The sequence below is a fragment of the Lithobates pipiens genome, unplaced genomic scaffold (assembly GCF_037356315.1).
Source record: "Lithobates pipiens isolate NorthernLeopardFrog02 unplaced genomic scaffold, aLitPip1_a1.2 Scaffold_18, whole genome shotgun sequence".
Lineage (NCBI taxonomy): Eukaryota > Metazoa > Chordata > Amphibia > Anura > Ranidae > Lithobates > Lithobates pipiens.
In genome coordinates, this window is record NW_027507758.1 from 302,943,622 (window position 1) to 302,970,199 (window position 26,578).

At 39.8% G+C, this 26,578-nt stretch overlaps 1 protein-coding gene across 2 annotated transcripts in view; it reads right to left on the reverse strand.

Moving 5' to 3' along the window:
- GRIK2 (glutamate ionotropic receptor kainate type subunit 2) overlaps positions 1–26,578 on the reverse strand; it is a 984,426-nt gene that overhangs the window by 479,172 nt on the left and 478,676 nt on the right. For both annotated transcript variants that reach the window (XM_077487191.1, XM_077487190.1), the window contains 2 exons: positions 24,938–24,991; positions 8,664–8,837 (listed from right to left, as the gene is read on the reverse strand). In XM_077487191.1, the coding sequence (XP_077343317.1) occupies positions 8,664–8,837; positions 24,938–24,991 (228 nt within the window). The remainder of the gene's footprint in view (positions 1–8,663; positions 8,838–24,937; positions 24,992–26,578) is intronic.

Consider the following 26,578-nt stretch of genomic DNA (forward strand, 5'->3'; position numbering starts at 1 on the left):
TAGTTATTCATTTATTCAGCATCAGAATCAGGAGTTCACTGAAGCCATGAGCTTATAGCAGAACAATAAATGCAGCCAACCTACAGCATACTGACCTAGCCAGCTGGAAACAATTCTGTAGGTCTGTATACCTTACATCCATGGCAACAAAGGGTTTAAGGGTTAGTATATATGAGATCCAGACTAAAGGGCCATACACCCGGGCCAAATATTGAGCAGCATTGACCAGTTCAGTAGAAGCTGGCTAGCTGATTTTCGGCCAATGTGTGTGTGTAGCAGCCGGTCTGCCGGCTTCTGTCAAAGGGACATAACAGGAAGAGGTCTGTTGATTAGCTGACTGATGTGTTCTGGTGGGAGGCAGTCCCCCTGTCAGAACACATTAGCTCAACAGAGGAGATTGATGTACTAACATCATATTGTTACTACAACAACTCCTCCTGAGCTCAGTTTTTTCATAATTTAGTAATTTCATAACAAAATGGCTATTACCTGAGATATGTCTTTGATAAGCCATAACAAACATATGATGTATGTATACTGTCTTATGTGGTGAAAAAAGCAAAATAAGATGTATTCCAAAAAATAACAACACGCATTAAACTGTAAATTCCAATTCAGATTTCAAAAACTACATTCTAGACTCTCCAGGTAAACCACCAACACCCAACATACACTTGCCCTAATTTATTTAATCTTAAAAAGCAAACAAATGAAGAACAAATGCTGCACATTGTTACATTGATTAAAACCAGAGAATTGTGCTAACATGGAAAATATTGAAATCAAGGTCTGTGACTGTTGCCGTTTGGATCATGATTTTAAAAAATTCAAATGAAAAAACAAATAAAATATTTCCAATATAATGTAAGATAAAGCAGCAAAAAACACAAAGACAAAAAAGTTAAATTGGGCTAAAAATATGTACAAAAGAGAAGACAAGTACAGAATATGGCACATAGCAAATAAATGAGCCAAATAGAAATGTTTAGAAATTTTATTGTTTTACTGTTATGCATATGATAGGCAAATGTTGTACATTTATTTAGTTTTTATTATTTGTGTTTGCTTTTTTACAAACATATAATCAGATTAAATGGATATTCAACACATTTTCTTGGTCATACTTAAGATATATTTCTGTTTTTTCTTTAAACACATTTATTGAAATGGTATATTGATAGAGCTTTATTTAACTATCACATTTAGACATCAATGGGAAGCACATTTGGCTATTCTTAACTATGCAGTAAATGTCACCTCTTGGACTTTCATGGGTTGCAGTTGCGAGTAACATAAAAAAAAGTAAGGACCTGATTCAAGTTTTTGTATCATTTGTACGCATACATGAATAAGAATATCATGCAAGTGCAGTATTCAGTAGGAAAAGAGGTTCTTGAAATACCAGGCCTGCAATTTCTTTCATTACATTTGTTCTCTGATATTTTGAGAATGTGTGCGCAACCATTTCCTAGGTATTTCCTAGGGTTGGCTTTTATTAAGATTCTGAAGTTTTTAAGTCGAACCTTGTGCTGTGCTCTGAACATTATTTTTCATTTTACCTACATATAAAAATAGGTACAATGCAACAAATATTTTTTTTACTCATTTTGCTATTCCAAAAAAATATATAAAATGTATGTATTTTGTACAGGATGCCACGAATGTGCCCTGGACTCCTGCAAGTTATATGACAATAACTTGCATCTAACCTTTAAAATTAGCACTTTTGTTTTTTATTATGTTAGTGTCCCATAGACTTTAACGGTGTTCCGCGGCTTTCGAATTTGAGAACACTGCATAATATTCGTTGTTCGCTGAACAACCAAAGTTATTATTATTATTATTCAGGATTTATATAACGCCAGCAATTTACGCAGCGCTTTACAATATAAAAATATAAAAGTATCGCTTGGGCTGAATCGTTCACCCATCCCTTTTGGCTACATGTGTCATATATATATATATATATATATATATATATATATATATATATTTTACACATGTAGCCAATATATTTTACAGCTTGTGGCCCCACCCTCCTGAGGGGGTCAGTCTGTAAAAGAGAGCTGTCGAGTACATTGAGAAAATTGCTCTGTATTGTTTTTCTTTCAATAGTTTTTATTTTTAGTAACAGGTGTTAAACAGTAACATCAGCCAGTAGGTGTAAACAAAATTCAAAATGCAGAATGTCATCTTTACAACATATAACAAGCAACATAGAAAGGACATGAGGAAATGTAGCAAGTCTGGATGAATGTGTCAGACGGAGCTATCCAAGAAGCCTATGAATATGACAACCAGAGAGAAAATGGAACTAGCCCTAGCGTGCCTACTCAAGTGTGTAACCATATAAGGAAAAAGAAGGCAGGCCATGCACCATCAGCTGGAAAATGAGTGAAGAGGCGAGAGCGAGACCCCCCCTCCGCCCCTGCAGGGATCTTGCTGCGTGCTCTGTATTGTTTACACTGGGACAATGAAAGGTCTGTAAGGATGTAGCAGGAGAAACAGTCAGAGCTGAGGAAGGTTCAGCGTTTAGTGCACGAGCATGGGCACTTTGTGTTTGACGGTCTGGAGGACCAAGGCAGGAGGCCTAAGCAGAGATACTGCAGAGAATAGCCATCGGGTGGAGTACTGTTTATCACATTGTTGGAGAGAACCCCTGCAAGAGAAACTATTCTGATGTGAACTTTTACTTTCCTCTCAATAAAAGTGGGCAGAAAAAGCCCTATAATGGACTTTGTGAAGTTGGGGAGAGAGAGAGGGAGAGAGAGATTACAAGGGAACCATAAGCTTCTGCATAAACACATACTGTATATAATTTTATCATTTTTGATATGACATCTTTAAAATGCTTTAAAAATTATAATAATGTAGTCAAACTCCTCGAAAAATATGATAAAAATACACACTTGTCACTCTCTAAAAGCTTGTTGCCTAACCGACATGCTAATTTGCTTAACATTTTGAGTAACCATCCCTGTGCAAGTATAAAATATAGAATTCTGGCTTTATATCGCCTTTCCTGATATGCATACTTTGTCAGAGCTGTTAAATTAAAATAATAAGGTTAACAGGTTAGAAAAAAAGGACAGAGAACCAAAATTTCAGAATGAGGTCCACATTCCCCATATTGTTCTCAAGTTTACTTTATCATCCAAAATGAATAGATAAGTAAATATGTTTCAACAGTATGATACCTACTGTATAGAAACCAACACCAAAACAGGGCCGACCCACATATAGGACTACCATGGATCAAACTATGTATCTCCATATACACTATAAAGCATATTACTTTGAACTGTACTCTTAATGGAACCTTTAAATGTACACAATGAATAAAAATACCATGGTATACAAAGATCCCAATAATGTTCTGTAGACCCTTCCACCACATGAACATAACTATCTATACATGATATCATATATTTGCAGTATATACACAAATAGCTCATTGGTTATGCTTTTAAAATTAAAAATACAGGATGTTTTCCAGTTGTAGGCTGACAATATCCCCCCTGCTCATAATAATCATGGACCTTGCCCATTATCCATACATTTGCTCAACAATGTACTGTACATATTGCTATGTCCAATCATCATAAACCATCGAATTGTATGTAAATGAGAAAAAATGCTGACCCATGCATTCTATCATTGTATACTATAATTGGTGGTTAAGCAAAAGTCTTCCATAAATAGGTTACTCCAATGTGTGTGTTCCTATATATTCGCCAACAATATGGGAAAATTGAATTAAGATATGGCAGTCATACCAGTTCCAAGTCTCTGTCCAATTATATTCTGTGCTTTGAGGTGTCAGATTTTGTACCTTTTTTGTTATTTATTTATTTTACCGAACAGAGAGGTGAGTTTATCACTTTTAAGGATTAGGTGTGTTTATGAGTTTAGTGTTCCTGAAAGGCAAATGTGTGGTAATAAATAGTGATAAGCCAAACAAACCTGGGTTTGGTTTAAGCAGGGTTCAGGAAACATGATTAAGTTGGGTCCTGGATCTGAACTCCCTATGAAGTAAATGGTTGCCAAATTTTTAAAACAGTTTCCTGACACTTTCTGGGCTAATAGGCAGGGGATTGTCAATGGAAGGCTAGGCAGTGCCCTAGGGAAAGTGTACCAAAGCAAAAGACAAACAAAAAAAAAACATGTTTTTAAAGTCTGTTTGACTTGAAGAAACACAGTTTGTAATGCTTAAAGCCAATATTAAAAATGCAAAACTCCACTAAATAACATGCCTAGGAAGATGACAGCTGTTATAAACAAAGAGACAGAGTTTCTCCGGGTGATATAATTGACCACATATGTTCAATGACGTCAATGGGATCCCATCCATATATGGCAAATAATGTCACCTAGGAGACCCTGCCTTTTTGTATATAACAGTTGTCAACTATTGTGCCTGTCATTCAATGGGAGTTGAATTCATAGCAGGTTCATGGGTGTCAGCATTGTGATTGACATTATTAATTCATATTATTTTAACCACTTAAGGACTGAGCCTCTTTCTGAGATTTGGTGTTTACAAGTTAAAAACAGTTTTTTTGCTAGAAAATTACTTAAAACCCCTAAACATTATATATTTTTCCGAACACCCTAGAGAATAATATGGCAGTCATTGCAATACTTTCTGTCACCCCGTATTTGCGCGGCGCTCTTACAAGTGCTCTTTTTTTGGAAAAATACACTTTTTTACATTAAAAAATAAGACAACAGTAAAGTTAGCCCAATTTTTACAGGTTGCATATTTTGAGCTACAGAGGAGGTCTGGGGCTATAATTATTGCTCTCACTCTAACAATCATGGTGATACCTCACATGTGTGGTTTGAACACTGTTTTCATATACGGGTGCTACTCACATATGTGTTCGCTTCTGCAAATATTTTTTTCTTTTTTCTTTTAATAAAAAAAATATATTTTTACACTATTCTCAAAAAAAATAAAAAGTGTCACTTTTATCCTATTACAAGGAATGTAAATAACCCTTGTAATAGAAAAAAAAGCATGACAGGTCCTCTTAAATATTAGATCTGGGGTCAAAAATACCTCAGATCTCATGTTTAGACTAAAATGCAATAAAAATATGTCCCTTTAAGAACTATAGGGGAAGTGACATTTTGACATCACTTCCATCCTGAAATGATATGGATATTGGTGGGGGTCCATCTTCCCCTCACTCATCTCCATACCTAACAGGGAAAAGGATGTGATCGCCTCTGCCACTGCTGGCAGCTCCAGTAAGTGGCAGAGGGCACCGGAGAGTCCCTCTCCTGCCCCAGAAAAAAGTGATCTTGCGGTGAATCCACCACAGAGACCACTTTTATCTGAAAGCAGACCACTCACTGAAGAAGAGGATACTGGGGTTATGGCAGCTAGCTGCTGCCATAACAGCGATATCTATCTTCAAAGTGCCAACATATATCATCATGAGCCATTCTGAAGTGGGTTTACTATTTCATCTTTAGGATTTTTCATTTTTGGCAAGTTGAAGCTGTTAACATAGAGGCTTCCTGTGCATGGATATGCATACATCTGTATGTTTCTGTGTTTATAATGGTGACTTAAGAGGTAGGTAGCTGGCATTTTTACACTCTATATAACAAAGGTGATTTTATACTGGAGCTAATATTATAGTATGTTTACACTCCTCTTCTGAGTGCTCTAATTGGAGGAATGTAAATTTTACAATTTCCATTTAAAGACTATTGTGTGTATTTGGATTCAGTACAGCCAGCTGTGAGATCAGTAAGTTTAGGTACTGCAAAATAAATCAGTAAACTATTTTTTGCTTTTGCCCAAGGTGATTAATATGTTTAACCAATTATGGTGATCATATTGAAGCAAAGTTTACAACTATAGCAAAGTTGCCTTGTGTTCAAATGCGGTGTGCTCTGTGAGAGCACTCTGCAATGGGTCCAGAAAAGAAGATCGAGAATGGGTGTGTGGTTCCTGATCATTAAATCACCACCTCTAGATAAAAATGGATGGAGATCATTGGGAAAGTTTTTTTTTTTTTTTGCTACAGAAATTTCCTGCAGAGACAGATATCAGCTTGACAGGTAAAAGCTGTTATTGTAATTACAATGTCATAAATCAGCACATAAGCATCTAACCAGCACATAAAAAAATATGTCTTGGCCATGGATCCCTGGATGTCTCATTGCAAAGATTGATCGGTGAGACATCTTTCCAGTCTCAAGTGACTTTCACAACATCAGCGCTAGTTTTTTTCAGTCAATGGAAATTTGCACGATTTCTCCATCAACACAGGCAATACTGACAGGGGAATCCCTCCTTCCCGAGACATTGTGTCCTCCCAGCGGGGAGGCAGGCGGGGGCGGAGTAAGCCTTCTCAGCCGGGTAAAGACAGTGATTATTGCTAGCTGCTTTAGCAGCCACTAGCGATAATCATAAGTAAATCTTTCAGGCTGGTTATACTCAAGTTGATTGAACAATCAGCTTGCTTCATTCAGCCTGCCCATACACACTTGGCATCTTCGAATCTGTCTATGGCCGGCCTAAGAATTACTTCTAACTTTCAAGTCCCTGTATCAAGCTCATCATGATCAAATATTGATACCTATAAAATAAACAGTAGAGGTTAGGAAAAGCGAAGGGTTACTCTGCAAAGTGAACATTTGTAAGCAGAAGGAACCTGTGTTTACTCGGAATACCTAATCAGGTGTGAAGAAAATTGAACAAACCCAGATTTTTGCTAGCACATAATTGGAACAGCTTAACCGGTTCCCAACCATGTCACACAGATATGCTGTGGCAGAGTGGCTCCCCTGGGCAAAATTCCGTACGGATACGTCCTTCCTTTTTTTTCGGCCACCAGAGCGCATGAGTCCCTTGCACAGTGGGGAACCCGATGCACGTGGCTGGCAGGCACGATTGCAGTTGCCCAGGTGTCATTGTGTGCATGAGGGCCAGCATGGGGATTTGTGTGTGTAAACACACAAATCCCTGTGCTGTCAGCGGAGAGGAGCCATATCGCTTGTTCCTACTAAGTAGAAAAAAATTATATGTCTCCTCTCTTCCTCAGTCCTATCCCCATTAGAGTTAGAACACACTGAGGGAACACACAATTAATCCCTCGATCACCCCCTAGTGTTAACCCATGCCCTGCCAGTGAAATTTACACAGTAATCAGTGCGTTTTTATAGCACTGATCACTGTATAAATTCCAATGGTCCCAAAAAAGTGTCAAGAGTCTCCAATCTGTCTGTTGCAATGTTGTGGTACCACTAAAAATCGCAGATCACTGTCATTACTAATAAAAAAATAATAATAATAATAAAAATGCCATAAAAATGCCATAAATATTTCCCATAGTTTGCAGACACTATAACTTTTGCACAAACCAATCAATATACACTTATTGTGATTTTTTTTTTTCCTTTACCAAAAATATGTAGAAGAATATATATTGGCCTAAAGTAATGGAGACTTTTTTGTTTTTTTAAATAGGGGATATTTGTAATAGCATAAAGTAAAAAATATCGGGGGTTATTTACTAAAGGCAAATCATTTTTGCATTACAAGTGCAGTTGCTGTAGATCCGAGGGGGGCATGCAAGGAGAATAAAAAACAGCATATTAGCTTGCACATGAATGGATAATAAAATCAGCAGAGATTCACCTCATTTCAGATCTACCCCTCAGATTTACAGCGACTGTACTTCCAAGTGCACTTTCAGTGCAATTTCAAGTGCACTTTGCACTTGCAGTTTGCACTTGTAGTGCAAAGTGGATTTGCCTTTCGTAAATAACCCCCATTGTCTCTTGTTAAAAATGTTTGCACTTCTTTTGTTTATAGCACAAAAAATAAAAACCACAGCGGTGATCAAGTACCACCAAAAGAAAGCTCTATTTGTGGGTATGAATGCCCGCAATTGTAAAATGTGCTCTGGTCAGGTAGGGGGTAAAATCTTCCGGGGCTGAAATGGTTAAACTTATGTACTAAGCTCAGTGAATATTCACTTTGCAGTAAACATTCACATATCTAAATGAACAGCATCTAATCCTTTAGTTAATTAACTCTGATGCCACAGACTGTTATGTAAGGTGGTTTTAGGTTTATCGATTACATTATGGAGTTTAATTAATACATGATATAGCATTTTAATTGATTAGACTGTAATCATATCAAACTGAGTTCTCCTAATAGGCTAATTGATTTGTTAATGAATTTCCACTGATTAGTTGCAAGGCTGATCTGCTAATTCATTTCATCTATGAAATGCTTACTTACCATCCAAAAATGTGTGCAGTTGTTTTTCAACCCATACTCATACCCATATCACATGTGCATAATCTACATGTACTTGGGGTCCCTGTAACTAGGTTAAACCAGAAATAAAAACATTTAGCAGAAAACTATAGGCAACACTATCAGTTTTTGGCAAATTAAGCATTAAAAAAATAAAAAAAACTATGCTATTTTTTATTTGTTCATTTGTCTGTCGCAATAAACAAATTGAGAAAAAAGTCTAATATATGCTTGAAAACGATTGAATTTTGATATGCAAAGCAATTATAGAGTCGGTGTTATAGTTTGTATTACCACATGAAACGTGGAGGTGTCCTAATTATAATTAGATACAATACTTTCAACCATGTAAAAAACTTTACTCCAAAAATCTTACCGTCATAAATCCATCCAGTAATCCTGAGTCAGGTTTAGGGGGTGCCTGCAATCTTTCCATAGACCATTTTTCAATTATAGATAAAACTTGGCTGTTTTCTATATTCAAAATTCTGAATCCAGTCATGTTAACACCACTGTACCTATATGGCTCCACATCTAATGCAAATAGGTCCTGAAGACATGAAATGAAAACAAAGGGCAATTTAATTACAGATTGTAGAGTAAAATGTTCTGGCTATTAGTATCTTTATTAATGAAGATAAGGTCATTTACCAAAATGTCAACTATAAGGACCTGCTGCGGTTAATTTAACTTACATGTACTGTTTTATTTGCCTTCTGTTCATTGAGGTGTTTGGGTGTTACACATTTGAAAATATTTTAATTATGATTTCAAAGACTTAGTTCCATTACAATAGGAAGTCAGTCTATTGTGGGAGGGGGAAACAGCTATATGGCCATGCTCTTTTGCAAATAATTAGAAACAGTATGATATAATTAAACTGATTCTGTCACATTTAAACTAACCTTTGGCATGCACAAAATGTGTATAGGTGCAATTAGGCTGCACATGGTTACATTTATAAATATATAGAACATTTCTTTGTAGAACCTTATGTTATCAGGCTACTGTTGATTTATTATATATTTTTTTTCTGGCAGAGCCACAACAGTGGTATAGAATTGGCTACTGAACAGACCAACCCAGCATGTGCGAGTGCTTACATTTTCTTATTGCCTCCTACTATTTGGGTAATTTACATGCACAAATCTAAAAAACAATGGGAATGATTTACTAAAAGCGGATACTGGAAAATCTGGTGCAACTGTGCATGGTAGCCAATCAGCTTCAAACTTCAGCTTGTGCAATTAAGCTTTGCCAAAAAAAAAATGGTTTCTACGCAGAGCAGAAACAGATTTTTCACTATTCAGTTTTGGTAAATCAACGTCAGTATGTTCCATTTTGAAGAACCTCATGATCCCTTTTTTTTTTAACTAAAAGTTTAGCACTATAGGAGGAAGAGGGAAGCCTACCTTTAACTTTATTTCGTTCAGTAACATTTTCTATTCAGAACTGATAGATATGGGTGTTATTTACTAAAGGAAAATCCACTTTGCACTGCAAGTGCACTTGGAAGTAATTTCGCTGTAGATCCGAGGGGGACATGCTAGGAAAATAAAAACCAGCATTTTAGCTTGCACAAGATTGGATGATAAAATCAGCAGAGCTTCCACTCATTTCCGATGTACCCCTTAGCTTTAGAGCGACTGCACTATCAAGTGCACTTGCAATGGAAAATGGATGTGCCTTTCGTAAATAACTCCCTATGTGTGCCTTCTATTTATAATTTTTTAAACTTTACAGCATTTATTAAAAAGACAAAGAATGCTCTCAATCCTACCCTTTCCTGTGAATGCCTAAAATACAACATTGCATCAATTCAAAGAAGGCGTATTATCCATAAAATATTATGGTGTACTGCCCATATAAATGTCCAGGATGTAGGGTTAAGAAACATTGTTTTTTTTGTTTTGTTTTTATGAAAGGCAAAACCACTTTGCACTGCAAGTGCACTTGGAAGTGCAGTCACTCTAAATCTAAGGTGTAGATCTGAAATGAGTGGAAACTCTGCTGCTAAAATGCTGTTTTTTATTTTCCTTGCATGTCCCCCCATGTCCCAGGTCTGCTTTTTTTATCTCATCCAAGTCAATGAGCAATGGTCTGACACCAGACAACATCTCCTGTCTAGTAGAGAGTACAGCAAAGAGTGGAGATCTTTCTTTATGGTGAGACAGTCACTCCACCACAGGCAGCATAGTTTTTCTCAGCTGCTATCAGTTTCCTACTAAGAAAAAAACACAGGATGCTTTTCCCCATTGACCACTTGAGACAGAACCACTCCTAATTCCTCAATCGAGGCATCTGTCTGCACCCACAAATTGCTTAGGAAAATCTGGAGCCATGGATGCTGGCACAACGCTGCCTTGGGCTTCTGAAAAGCTTCTTCAGCATATGCATTCCACTGTATTATTACAGACTCCCTGTCTTTTGTTAAGTCGGTTATTGATGTAGCAATGATGGCAACGTTAGAGACAAACTGCTGTTAGTAGGCAACTAGGTTGACTGGAGAATCTAACCTACTAGGCTGAGTCTCCCAATTATTCTGGCTTGTACCATGTTGCTGGAGTCCAGTAGAGCCTTAGTGGAGAGGGGATTCACCTATACTTCACACTCAAACTGACCTGCAGCCAGGTCAAGATGGGTGGTGCACACTCTCTGGACATAACAAATGTCTCTCCTATCAGCCTGAAACTCCATGGTGACTGTGCCCTGGTATATACCCTGGATTGGCCTTGCCAACACTATATTTCCCCTATCGTTCTGAAAATGATGGACCTCCATGGGTCTGAGGAAAATTAGACATGGATGCAGGTTCCAGGGCCTAGCCTTCCTAGGTGCTGCAGCTGTCCTCACTGCCCTTGTGTGGGTTCCCGATGTCTGCCCAAGCAGGTCCTCCAACACTGTGTACCTTTTGAATAACTCCACCAGCTGACATGCTGTTGTAGGTTCTCCAGTGTCCAACATGACCCCTTCCATTATTTGAGGGCCTATCAACTTTTCTGGTTTCAGTCATTTCTTGACCAGCTGCACCAGTTCACGAATCTCAGACTTTGGTGGCCAGTCAGGTTGATATTTCTAGTGGTGCACCTTCTGAGTCTGTACCCCTTCTGTTGGCAGGTCAAAGTAGTCCTTTTGCATATCACCAGTGAAGAAAGGGGTGACACTGCCAACTCATTGGTCTCGGGGCCTCCCCTCCTCTCCACTATCCTCTCGAAAGTGCTTAGCAAGGTTTCCACATCATTGCTGGGTGTCAGTTTCTGAAAGTGATGGCTGACCCTCATGGCTACCTGATCACTAGGGACAATGGCCACTTGTTCTCCTCCCTGCGCAAGACTCTGCACTGACTCCTGTAAGGCAGTCACTCGTGCTTGTGTGCTTCCCTGCTGTATTGTAAATTGGACCATCAACAATAGGCGTTTCCCAGTTGTGCAGCTGTGCAGCTGCGCCGTGTGCCATCGCCTGTTGCTGTAGAGCATTTGCCTACTCATGTTGATAATTCCCCTTTACAGAGGCCTACTGTTGGATCACTGTACCTTACACTAGAACCTCAATAGCCTCCTCCATGTTTCTTCTTGTGGCTTCCAGTGCCTGAGCCAATTTAATCAAAGACATACCATTAGGTAAACTGCTTCCTTAAATGCCAGTTTTCTTTTTGGCTACAATGCAGGGGTAGGTCGGTTGGTCGCAACCCCCCCCCCCCCCTGCCCCATTGCTTTATTGCCAGCATGCCAGCCTTGCACTTACCCCATCTAGGCCACGGCAGAATTTACTCCTTGGTGGCTTCCCCTGTGTCTTCTCCTCATCCTCCTTGGCTGCCAATATGATCGTTTCTCCTCTCAGCCAATCGGGTCTCTGGACCCGCTTCCTGATTGGCTGGGAGGAGAATCCATAAGACAATAGCGAATATTATTCACTATTGTCACACAGCTGGGTGGGCTCAGGGCGCAGTGCTCTGCTCTCAGAGCACAACTTTTTCTGAAATCAATTAGAGCTTCTGGCTCTAATTACATGCCTCTAAAAAAAAGAAGAAAAAAAAGCCAATTTGAGTCCATGCGTCCGGCACCCTGCATGGGGATTAGGGTCCGGACGCATGAATTGGTGGGGCGGCGCCCCTAATAGACCACCACTGGTATTAGCTACAGTGAGAGCTCTTCAGAATCACATACAAAGACATTTTAAAAAAAAACATAAAAAGTATTTATTTTCTCCAAGGTAAATCAAAACAGTGCATTAAGCAACAAACATAAATAGCTTAACTTCAGCACAATGAGGAAAGAAAAGTCAGTTTATCTTCAGCGCAATAAAAATAATAGAATATAAGCCATTCACGCATTTTGTCCAACAGGTAGAAGTCTATACTGAGCTTAACCCTTTCCAGGGATCCGGACTCCCCTCTAGATCCTTTCCGGAGTTCCCGTGATCAGGGGTGGAGAATCTTTCACAAACTAGGATCTCTCTGAGCCCCCAAATTCTGGATCCCAAATAAGATATTATTAATGCTCAGAGATACATACATAAAATACAGTATCAGATTTTGTGCATTTTTTTTGTTTTGTTTTTTGTTGTGTGGTGTGCAGTATATCTCCCTGTGTGGAGATTAATTACTAAGATGTTTCTGAAAGTAAGTGTGGGCCTCTAATAGAGTACTGGCTAGATGAAATGGAGGGCCGCTTTTACACCCAAAACCAAAAGTCTTTATGAGACCATATATAGATCACTACACCCTGTTCCAAAGTATTATGCCAATGATATTTTTCTCATTTACCTAAATAATTGATTTAACCACTTCCCGACCAGCGCACGACGATGTACGTCGACAGAATGGCACGGGCAGGCATATTGGCGTACAGGTACGTCCAATATTCAATGCCGCCCTGCCATCGGGAGCGCGCCGCCGGCGGCGCGCTCCCGCACTGGTCGGGACCCCCGTGAGTCCGGTCAGGGGACCCGCGGACTCGATCGCCGCAGGCATCCCCGCGATTGTCTCACGGAGCGGCCGAATGGAGGAAATGCTGAGTAAACAGCATTTCTCCATTCTGCCTAGCAACTAGTGAGGCTGATCTCTACTCCATGTGATTGGAGCAGAGATCAGTGTTCACTAAATGAAAGCCCAACCCCCCCACAGTTAGTAACACACCCCTAGGAACACTTAACCCCTACACTGCCACCCACTGGTTAACCCCTTCACTGCCAGTGTCATTTACACAGGAATCACTGCATTTATATAGCAGTGATTACTGTATAAATGACAATGGTCTCAAAAATGTGTCAAAAATGTCCGATGGGTCCCCCACAATGTCGCAGTCACAATAAAAATCGCAGATCGCCTCCATTACTAGTAAAAAAAAAATAATAAAAAATTATTAATAAAAATGCTATAAAACTATCCCTATTTTGTAAACGCTATAACTTTTGCGCAAACCAATCAATAATCACTTATTGCGATTTTTTTTACCAAAAATATGTAGAAGAATACGTATCGGCCTAAACTGTGTGAAAAAATTTTTTTTTATATATTTTTGGGGGTATTTATTATAACAAAAAGTAAAAAATAATGTGTTTTTTTCAAAATTGTCGCTCTATTTTTGTTTATAGCGCAAAAAATAAAAACCACAGGGGTGATCAAATACCACCAAAAGAAATCTCTATTTGAGGGAAAAAAAGGACGTCAATTTTGTTTGGGAGCCACGTCGCACGACCGCGCAATTGTCAGTTAAAGCGGCGTAGTGCCGAATCACAAAAAGTGGTCTGGTTTGAAAGTGGTTAAACAACAGTCAGCATAATTCTCATGTTATCAACTATTAAGAGTACAATTCAAATTTTATTGAACAAACCTCCTAATGATATTTTTTGTACTGTTCCAAATTATTACGCACAGTAAGTTTCAAAACACTTTATAGGTTATAAAGAACTGAAAATTGTCATCTGTTGTGTTTGCAGCATATTTACTGAAATCAAAAGCTATTTCAATCAAACTTTGAACAACATTTTAACTTTTTAAACTTTTAACAGGTCACTTTACATTTTAACATAGGACCCCTTATTTGATAGCTTCACGAGTCTTGCATCCATTGAACTTGTGTGTTTTTGGACAGTTTCTGCTTAAACTTGTTTGCAAGATGTCAGAATAGCCTTCCAGAGCTGCTGTTTGGATGTAACTGCCTCCCACCTTCATAGATCCTTTGCTTGAGGGTGCTCCAAAGGTTCTCAATAGGATTGAGGTCAGAGGAGGAGGGAGGCCACACCATGACTTTCTCTCCTTTTATCCCCATAGCAGCCATTGATGCAGAGGTATTCTTTGCAGCATGAGATGGTGCATTGTCATGCATGAAGATCATTTTATTACGGAAAGAATCGTTCTTCTTTCTATACCAGGGAAGGATGTGCTCAGTCAGGAACGCCACATACTTTACAGAGGTCAAATTTACACCTTCTGGGACCCTAAAGAAGCCGACCAGCTGTCTTCTCATGGTTCTGGCCCAAAACATGACTCCACCACTGCTCAGCTGATGTCACAGCCTTGTTGGAAGAAGGTGGCCGTCCACCAACCATCCACTACTCCATCCATCTGTCCATCTGTCCATCTGGACTATCCAGGGTCGCACGGCACTCATCAGTAAACAGGACTGTTTGAAAATTAGTCTTTGTGTATTTGTGCCCAATGCAGCCATTTCTGCTTGTGAGCATTGGTTAGTGGTGGCAGAATGGAAGGTTTATGCACAGTTGCAAGACTCTGGAGGACTCTACACCTTGATGTCCGTGGGACTCCAGAGGCACCAGCAGCTTCAAATATTTGTTTTCTGCCATATAATGGTGTTTTAGCAGCTGCTCTCTTGATTCAATGCATGGATCTGGCAGAAATCTTCCTCAATGTGCCTTTATCGGCACAACACCCATCTGTGCTCTGAATCAGCCACAAATCTCTTAATAGTGCGATGATCACGCTTAAGTTTTGTGAAATATCTAATGCTTTCAAGGCATTGAACTATTTCACTCTTTTCGGTAGCAGAGAGATGCCTTTTCTTCCCCATATTGCTTGAAAATGGTGCTCTGCTTAATAATGTGGAACACCCTCCTTTAGGCCCCTTTCACACTATCGATCCATTCAGGTCCACCTGTCAGTTTTTCAGGCGGACCTGAACGGATGCTCCATAGAGCTCTATAGAGTGTCAGATGTCAGCGGTGACACGTCCGCTGACATCCGACCCGCTCCGACCCGAAAAAGTGTGACGGAGGAAAAAGCTATTTTTCCATCCGTTATCAGACGACACTGTGGTCCATCGTCACCCGATCTCCCATAGGGGAGAGCGGCGCTGTGACAGGTCCGTCCCTGCACAGTGTGCAGAGACGGACCTGTCATCTTCCTGCCGGAGCGATCTCCACTGAGCAAGCGGATATCCACAGGGCGGATCAGCACTGATCCGCCCCATGTGAAAGGACCCTTAGAAGTTTTTCCTTTAATTGGGCTCACCTGGCATCTAATTATCACAGGTGTCCGAGATTGTTTTCAGTGACCAAAAGAGCCCTGAGACACAATGCCATCCATGAGTTAAACTGGAAAACAAAATATTTCATCTTTGTGACACTGAAATAGAAGTTACATAATCATTTGGAACAGGGTGTATATTAGTTCCTTGTCATACCACTGCAAGGGCTCTTTCAGACAAGTGGCTGGTGGGAATTACAAATGGGTGGCAGAGCTACCATTTTACCACCCTCTGGCTGCCCACCTGAACTGTCATCATTTGTCCGACTTGCCCATTGAGTTCAACAGGGCTGTACTGAAACTGTGTGCAATGCAAGTTATTGTGGCATAAGTAGTGGAGAATTACATTATGAAGTCAGCTGGAGAGGAGGTGACATAATGCCTCCTAACAGTCTGTCAAATGCCCTCTGAAAAGTGATCTGTACATGGACCGCTCTTCAGCAGGAGGAAGGAAATAGCTCCAAAGGTAGACACACTTTAGAAACCAGGCACCCAACTAGTGGCTTGGGGATGCATGCAGACATTTGGCGTCTACTGTGTGGCCCTCAGGATCCCTGGAGACAGTGATCTGTTTTGACGCTTGCTTAAGCTGGTAAAGTATTCTTTAGAGCAGGGGTCTCAACCTGATGGCCCTCCATCTTTTGCAAAACTACAAGTCCCATCATGTCTCTGCCTGTGGGAGTCATGCATGTAACTGTCAGCCTTGCAATGCCTCATGGGACTTGTAGTTTTAAAACAGCTGGAGAGCCACCTGTTTGAGACCCCTGCTTTAGAGTGGCTTCTTGCAGTTAATGTTTTTTCTTTTTACACTATTTTACCATTTCTCTGTGCTGCCTATTTGTTTTCAAAATCTATGTTTTCTTTTTTCTCTTTTATAATAGATTCTGGCGAGAGAAATACCAAATGTGGCAAAGGTAATTTTTGAAAAGGTTGCAGGGGCACACATGGAGAAGCATCGATTTGTAAAGGGAACACAAGCTATGACTGACTCCTGGGGTCTTCAGTCTCCAACAACTCCTATAGGATTGTCACAGTCTATGACCATCTCCTTCTATATGTCATTTGTCCCAGGTTTCCCTAAAATTACATTCACTTTAGTAAGTCCTTTCTCCATTTAGGAAGTTGATTGCCACTGCTTAAGAATATTAAACCTTGGCTCACACTGACAGAGTGAGTGGCGAGGAATGCCAATCAGCAGCATCTCATTGCAGGGGAGCCTGGGCGAGGGAATCAGGGCACTAATTATCAGTGCCCTGATTACAGGAAAGCCCCAGCGGTGCCGCCAACCAGTGCCTATCAGTGCCACCAATCAGTGCTACCAATCAGTGGTCATAAGTGCCACCAATCAGTGCCCATAAGTAATGCCAATCAATGAAGCCATTCAGTGCCTGCTCATCAGTGCTGCCTATCAATGCCCATCAGTATCTTCCATCAGTGCCCATCAGCGGCGCCCATCAGTGTTGTCTGTCCGTGATGCCTATCAGTGCCCACCAGTGCTGCCCTCAATGCCGAATATCAGTGCCACCTATCAGTGCCCATAAGTGCGCATATTAGTGCCTCTTAATAAGTATCACCTAATCAGTGCCCATAAGTGCCGCCTCATCAGTGCAGCCTATATGTGTCCATCAGTGCAGCCTCATTAGCACACATGAGTGAATGAGAAAATTACTTATTTACAAAATTTACTGACAGGAACTAAGAAAAACATAATTCTTTTTCTAAATTTTTAATCTTTTTTATTTTTTTGTGAAAAAAAAAATCTCAGCAGTGATTAAATCCCACCAAAAGAAAGCTATTGTGTGAAGAAAAAGAAAAAATGGCCTGAGCATGAAGGGGGTGAAAGTGCTCTGTATTGAGGTTGTTAAATAAATAAAATCTGAATATTGTCAGTGTTAAATGTTTTGTCTCATCTCTGTAACTAATACATTCTACTGAAGCGCTTCTTCTTTTTAATAAACAACAGACTTACTGAATCTCCAGTTGAAAATGGAAGAAAGAAATCCTAAAAAAAAAAAAATGAATGCAACCATCACATCTAAGCCCCCGTACACACGGTCGGACATTCCGACAGAAAATGTCAGATCGGACCATGTTGTCGGATAATCCGACCGTGTGTGGGCTCCATCTGACTTTTTCCGTCGGAATGTCCGACCAACAAAGTTTGAGAGCTGGATATAAAATTTTCCGACAACATGATCCGATCGGACTTTGTTCAATCGTTTGTAGAGAATTCTGATCGGACAAAGTGGCACGCATGCTCAGATCAAATTATGAGATCAAAGCTATTGGCTACTAGCCTGAACATAGTCCCATCGTAACGAACAAACGTCATCACGTTCCGAACGTTCAGATTTTCTGACAATTTTGTCCGACCGTGTGTATGCAACACCAGTTTCGCACAATATTCGTCTCAAAAATTCCGACGGATTTTGTGGACGGAATGTCCAACTGTGTGTACAAGGGCTTAGAAATTGTAAACTGCAATATAATAAATGTTTGCTTTTGGCTTTAATACCACTTTAATCCATATAAGGATTATATCGCTTTAATAGTAGAAAGGCCATCTTTGCTATAGTTATTGGAATTCATCTGTGGAGAAGTAAATGACAGCTGCCTCACTCGGGGAGGATTTCTTTTTGCATAGAATGTATAAAATATTACAATAGCCTAAATTTGCTGAACTTTTATTTAAATCTAATACATGACTCTAGGGCAGGGGTAGGCAACCTTTCGAGCATGGTGTGCCAAAAAATATTTTTCAAGGAAATTGAGAGTACCAGCCATATGAAAAAGGCCAACTTCACACACTCAATCACAAAGGAATTTTTATAAAACAAATGCTGTAAACACTTCCCGCACTTTCATACTTCAGATTGCCCCAATTCTTGCACCATCACACCTCAGATCATCCCAATTCTGGCACCATCACACCTCACATCACCCCACCTCCCGCACCTTCACATCTCAGATCAGCCAAACTCCTGAACATTCACAGCTCAGATTAGCCCCAATTCCTGAACCATCACACCTCAGATCAGTCCAAATTCCTTCACCATCAGACCTCAGATCACCTCAAATCCTGCACTATTGACCTTAGATCACCAAATTCAATGCACCTTCACAGCTCAGGTCAGCCCCAATTCCTGAACCTTCACATCTCACATCACCCAAATTCCTGCATCTTCACAACTCAGATCGGCTCCGATTCTTGCACCTTCACACCTCAGATTAACTCCAATTCCTGCACCTCCACAGCTCAAATCACCCTAACTCCTGAACCTTTACAGATGACCCTATTTTCTGCACCATCACATCTAAAATCATGCTAATTCCTGCACCTTTACATCTCAGATCAACCCAATTCTTAAACCTTCACATCTCAAGTCAGCCTCAACTCATGAACCTTTGCACCTCAGATCACCCCAATTCCTGCACCATCACACCTCACATCACCCCAATTCCTGCACCTTCACATCTCAGATCTATCGTAATTCCTGCACCTTCACATATCAGATCAGCCCCAATTCCTGCACCTTAACACTTCAGATCAGTCCCAAATCTTGTACCATCACACTTCACATCAGCCCTAATTCCTGCACCTTCACACCTCAAATACTGCACATTCACACTTCATATCAGCCCCAATTACTGCATATTCATAACTCACATCAGCCCCAATTTCTGCACCTTGAAACCTCAGAACACCCCAAATCCTACACCTTCCCACCCCAGATCAGTCCAGATTCCTTCACCATTATACCTAAGATCAGCCCAAACTTCTGCGCCTTCACATCTCAGATCAATTCCAAATCAGCCCATGTCTTGCACTATAAACTTCCGAACACCCTACTTCCTTCTCCTTCACACCTCAAATTAGCCCAAAATCTTGCACCTTCACACCTTAGCTCAATCCCAATTCCTGAACCTTCACACCTTAGATTAGCCCAGTGTTTCTCAATTCCAGTCCTCATGGCCCACTAACAGGTCATGTTTTCAGGATTTCCCTCAGATGAAACAGCTGGGGTAATTATTAAGGCAATGAAACTGATCAAATCACCTGTGCAAAATAATGGAAAGCCTGAAAACATGACCTGTTAGTGGGCCATGAGGACTGGAATTGAGAAACACTGGATTAGTCTGAACCTTCACACCTCAGATCACCCTAATTCCTGCACCACTACACCATCACACTTCACATCACCCCAATCCTTGCACCTTCACACCTCATATCAATCCCAATTCTTGCACCTACACACCTCCGATCAGCCTGAACTGTCACAACTCAGAACACCACAATTCCTTCACCATTACACCTCAGATCACCCCAATTCCTGAACCTTCACATTTCACATCAGCAACAATTCCTGCACTAACTCACCTCAGATCACCCCAATTCCTGAACCTTCACATCTCATATCAGCAACAATTCCTGCACTAGCTCACCTCAGATCAACCCAATTCCTGCACAATCGCACTTCACATCACCCCAATTCCTACACCTTCACACCTCAGATCAGTCGAAATTCCTGCACCTTTACACCTCAGATCAGCCCTAATTCCTACACCTTCACCCCTCATATTAGCCACAGTTGTTGCACCTTCATACATCAGATCATACCTAAATTCGGCACCATCAGACTTCATATCAGATCCAATTCCTGCATTATCATACGTCAGATCACCCTAATTCCTGTTTCTACATCTTCACACCTCATATTAGCCCCAGTTATTGCACCTTCACACATCAGATCATACCTAAATTCTGCCAATTCTTCAGACTTCATATCAGATCCAATTCCTGCATTATCATATGTCAGATCACCCTATCTTGCACCTTCACACCTCAGATCTATCCCAATTCCTGAACCTTCACACCTTAGATCAGCCTGAACTTTCACACCTCAGATCACCAGAATTCTTGTACCTACACACCCCAAATCAGCCTGAGCCCTCACACCTCAGATCACCCCAATTTCTGCACAATCACACCTCAGATCACTCCAGTTCCTGAACCTTCACATCTTACATAAGCTCCAATTCCTACACTATCACACTTCAGATCAACCCAATTCCTGCACAATCACACATCACATCACCCCAATCCCTGCACCTTCACAGGGATCAATCCAAATTCCTGCACCTTTACACTTCAGATCAGCCCTAATTCCTATACCTTCACACCTCATATCAGCCCCAGTTATTTCACATTCACGCATCAGATCATACCTAAATTCTGCACCATCACACATTATATCAGTCCCAATTCGTGCATTATCATATGTCAGATCACCCCAATTTCTGCACCTTCAGACCTCAGATCAGTCTCAAAACCTGCACCTTTAAATTAATAGTTGTTTAATTACCAGTCCTAAAGGAGAATAGGTAGCTTCAAGTGTCTGACTCAACACCAGGACCAGATCTAGCCTGTCTGAAGTGGGGTGCAGTAAAAAATATCAGGGGTGCACAGGATGGGAGGTTAACAGAGCAGAGGATAAGAGGTCAGCAAAGAAGAGAGGAGTCAGAAGGGCAGAAGACAGGGGGTCAGCAATGCAGGGGACAGGAGTTAGCAGAGCAGTGTATAGGGGTATGTAGGGTAGTGTATAGGGATTAGCAGGGCAGAAGACTGGGGTCAGCAAGAAAGAGAACTGGGTTTAGCAGGGCAGGGGATGGCCATCAGCAGGGAAGGGGATGGCCATCAGCAGGGCAGGGCTCAACAGGGGAGAGGGCAGGAGTCAGCAGGGCAGGCGAGAGACATCAGCAGGGCAGAGGATGGGTGTAAGCAGAGCAGGGGACGAGTGTCAGTGATGCAGGGGACACACATCAGTAGGGCTGGAAATGGGCATCAGAAATGCAGGGAATGGACATCAGCAGGTATAGGGACAGCCATCAACAGGGCAGGGGGTGGCCATTAGCAGGGCAGGGCTCAACAGAACAGAGGACAGGGGTCAGCAGGGCAGTGGATGGGTGTAAACAGAGCAGGGGATGGGTGTCAGCAATGCAGGGGATGGGTGTCTGTGAGAGAGAGGGGTCAGACATCAGCAATGCAGGCAACATGTGTCAGCAGGGCAGGGAACGAGCATCAGCAGGACTTGAAAGGGGCATCAGCAGAGCAGGTGATGGGTGTCAGCAGGGCATGGGATGGGCATCAGAAATGAGGAGGATGGGGTCACTGATGACACTGAACTCTATTCTTCCCAACATTTCACAAAGCTAAAAGCTTAATCTTTTCCAGGCACAACCTAGATCTGCACAGTGTGTAGCAGGCTGTTGCTATTATGTTGCTTTTCTGATCTGAGGATTTCACAGGTCAGAACTGCAACCACCAATTACACATTGTGCCAATCAAAGTTGTGTCTGGAAAATAATCAGAATAGCTGTGTGCAGTGTAGGGAAGAACCGCTCAGCTGCACATCCCATGTCAAGCTTAAGTGCAGCCCTAGAATGGGAGGAAGAGCTTACCGTGTCCAACCCAGACACCGCATCCATGGAATAGAGGGAGTTTGTCATGGAGCACCACCCCCTAGATCAAGTCATCCACTGCTTCATTGATGTATGATTTTTTTCACATTATAAACACATGGTTGCAAAAAGAGGTGCTCAAGCCTATTTGTGTAGTAAGTGATCTGTGATCATTACATTAGCGTCTTGCCTGTTAAGCTACTGCCATTTATTAGACATACAGCCCCAGTTGATAACCTATGGTGTCGAAACGTATCAGGCCTGCTTACCTTATGCCTTCCACATTGATTTTATATGATTTTTGTAATCACATTTTTTATCCTTCTTACATCTGTCATTTTGATGTATGATCTTAAATACATTTTTTGATTGACCTGCACCATTGGGAGCCATTCCCTTTTTATATTTTCCTGCATGCTCACCTTCCCTTGAGAATATCCACCTCTATGGCTATCTTCTGGATCGACCTACCAGTTGGTCCATTGATGCTGTCTGGTAGCATGAATTGAAGTTATGGGATCCATTGTTTGGTTCCATCGCCATCATATTAGAGCGCTAGGAATATAGCGCCCAAAGCCTCACTGCCGTATGGTAGGTATGTCCATCACATCTGGTAATAGTGTTTTATCTCATCCATTTTGAAAATCGATCTTCGCATGTATCTCAGTTATCTCATTGAAATCGAGCCATCTTTTGTCTTCAGAGGTGGATTTCTCATTGTTGATAATTTCTGGACTTTGGTGTTTACAACCCTTGGAAATACACATCATGTGTTGTTCTATTGTCAGATAGTGAACTGTTTCCTTTTTGCATATCAATGTATTCACCTTTTGTGTTTCATTGACATTATGGTTTATTGTTTTTGATTTTTTTCTCTGTTAGCACTTTTGCACATGCATTTTAGTGAGTGACACATCAGTCTCTTATCAGTAAATCTTTATTACTGCGTGCTTCCTTGCACACAGAGGTATTTCACCATTCAACGCTACACTAATTTTTACACAATTATTTGGACTTTGAGGGTTTAGCAGCTATTATCTTATCACCTCCCTTCACATTTCGTTTAGAGAAGTTTTTATCCCCACTTTACCTTATGGATAGTTAGGCTATCAATTCAATGGAGCATGAAATGTGTATTGCACTGATAGACTCCAACAAAATGGCACTGGTCTCATAGCAACTCATTATACACATTCCCTGGTATAAAGCCAGTAAGATGGCTCTATGACTCTTTCTCCTTGAGGAATTGCCATGACTGGTGACGAAACATGTTTTAGGCAGAGTCATCATGCTAAGTAGGAAGTGATAATGTGGTATACTGTCTTGTTGATATTTTGGATTCTTAAAGTGGGCAATGTGATTGTACCTAGCAAGCTGTATATCTATAGTATGTGCACAGATTTTAGTGCACACTAAAATTTGTGTGTTTTAAGGTATTTTTTTATAAAAACAAAAGCTTTAGTTTAGATTGTTACACTGAACTTATTGTGTTTTAGTTATTATTTTGACATGAATTATTGCACTTGAAGTTAATTTTTATTGCAAATACCTATAGGAGAGGTTCCCACCATCTCTGCTAAGTTTTATTTTTTATGTCTTATTTTCATTGTGATGTGTATGTCACTTGAATTATTGCACTTGGAGTTAATTTGTATGAAAAATATCTATAGAAGGGGGTTCCACCATCTCTACTAAGTTACATTTTTTATGTTTTATTTTGAGTTTGATGTGTGTTTTATGTGTAGTTACATGTCACAGAGACTGGTATTGTGGTAGTATTGACATTTATTGGGAATATCATACATCAGAGGGTTCCACCATTATGCTTAAGTTATTGATTAGTGATGTAGTGTTGCACTTGTGCTGCAACTTGTTTTGCCTTGCTGAATAAAAAGTGCATAATAAATCCTAAAACAATATATATATATATATATATATATAGAGAGAGAGAGAGAGAGAGAGAGAGAGAAAGAGAGCCTACTATCAAAATAAAAAAATATCTGCATATTCCTCTTTAGAATCAATTAAGGAGACTGTGCTTAAGAATACTTTATGTTATTTCCATCCCTTATATTGTGTAAACATACTGTGCAATACTATACATCAATAAAATAACGTACAAATGTCAAATCTCAAATTAAATATTTACAAAAACATAATGTAGGACAAAAAGTTCATTCTCAAACAACCCACAATTTATTTTGCATTTAAAAAGAAAAAAGAAAGTGTGGGCATTGCCTATAGTAGCATTATTTGTTTTATTTACTACGGCTTGGAGAAGATACACAGGGAATTCAAATTCCTTATGTGTAAGTTTAGCACCTAACCTAAGTTTAGGTACAGCATCCACCACATGCTTTGAATAGAACCTATTTAGCTAAAGTGAAACTCTGTGAATCTTCTTCTTGGTGTGCCTAATAGCGGCAGACAGAATTTCTTTTAGGGTAAAGATGAAAAATATGTTTTTACTAATGCTAACAAGACAGTCTATCTTTAGTTAGAACTAGATTTCCCAGCTGGGCAAGGGATTTATTTCTAGCTGTGCATTAATGAAAGTTATATATCTATTTTAGACTTTTTAAAGAAATGTGCTACAGACAGAATTTAAAAATATTTGTGTATGTGTGATTGCACTTGGACATATAATAATGTGAAGGAGAAAAATCTTGAATGACTGAGTAAATGATCATATTTGTACTACTTACCAGGGTGGTAAATATATAATGATAGTATTCTGTCATCATTCCCATTGCTAATGCCTAGAAGATGAATAAAATGCATCAACCAACAAATCACATCGTTATGTGTACTATTTACTAAACTACTGTATATCAACAAATCATAATCAGATAAGTCAGCCAAATTCAATAAATTGTAGAAATTATTGGAAAAATGTTGTATCCAAAATATTTAATTCTAAAAACACCTGCTCAGAAATACTACTACAATGAAAGGGTCCTGAAAGAAAAACTTAATTGAGAAGATTTTTTTTAGGCGTAAACATTTTATGTGCTTTGATCCATTTTTCGGTAACACATCACCTAAAGCCTAACATTGGCATACACATCTATACAATATAATAATGGAACTATTATCAATGGCCTTGTTTGTATGGGTATACTTATGAGTACACCTCTGAGAAGGCTGTGTTTTGTCTCCATGGGATGCAGAGGGGTATTGTGCATCCATGTACAGACAGTCCCATTGGGACACAGAGGCTGCATGGACAAAGTCTTTGTTCCAAATTTGACATCAGTGTTTCTCATGTACCTGAACACACACTGTCTGCATTCAGAGACATGTACCCACAAAGGTATCAAATTTGGAGCAGAGGTTGTGCTAATACAGCCACTGCATCACAATTTACATTAATAGGACTGTCTGCACGTCCTATCCTAACCTCCCTCACCAGTTCAAGGAAAAAGATGAAACGGTTATTGTCATTATAAAATATAATTGCAGAAGCTGGGTTTTTTCCTACTCCATAACCAATTAGCTATAAAATGAGGAGTGTCTATACTTGAAAACAAATGCTAAAATCACTATGTATGTAATTGCAATTGACAGGCATGTTGACACCATAAAAGTTTGTAGTTACATAAAGGATTGGAATTTTCCAAAAATCGTATTGAGCTATGTTCTTTGGTCAATGGAGTTACCCTTTAATGCCTTTAATACAAACCAAAGAAAACAAAACAATCCGCAATTTAAAACACTACTAGTTAAATGAACATGGACTGGCATCACTTAAAGGGGTTTTCTAGTTTTATAATTAAGAGAAGAATAATAAACACATAACTATTTCTTTAAGCTAAAATGAACACGTTAGCATCTGTAAAAAGTAAGAAAATCTCAGCAAGACCCATAGGAATGTAAAATAAAAATATTTCTGCCACTAACAACTTCTTTTAGCTGACAATAAAATTAAATGAAAGGTTGCTCACTGCTAGACTCTGCAATATTAATAACTTTATAAATAATGCATACTGGAATGCTTTAAGCAATACAGTTTCACAATAGCCTGAGTATTTTTTGTAAGTAAATAGTTTTAGATATTTACAACATTCCAGGGGATTTTAAGTACTGCAATAGTGTAAATATGAATTTAGAGTGTATGCATTTCAAGACTTACATTAAATCACAACATCTTTGCTAAATATTACAGATCAATAAATAAACATAAAATATTCTTACAAGCAATTAAAATGTGTGCATAATGTATCAGCTTGTGGTAAACGGGATCTTTCAGATTTAACAAGGTATATTTTAACATCTCAGTTTCTGAATTTGATTTGGTGTTGACAAATACATGCTCTGATTTGCCCTAGGCTCTGGGCTTATTTGGA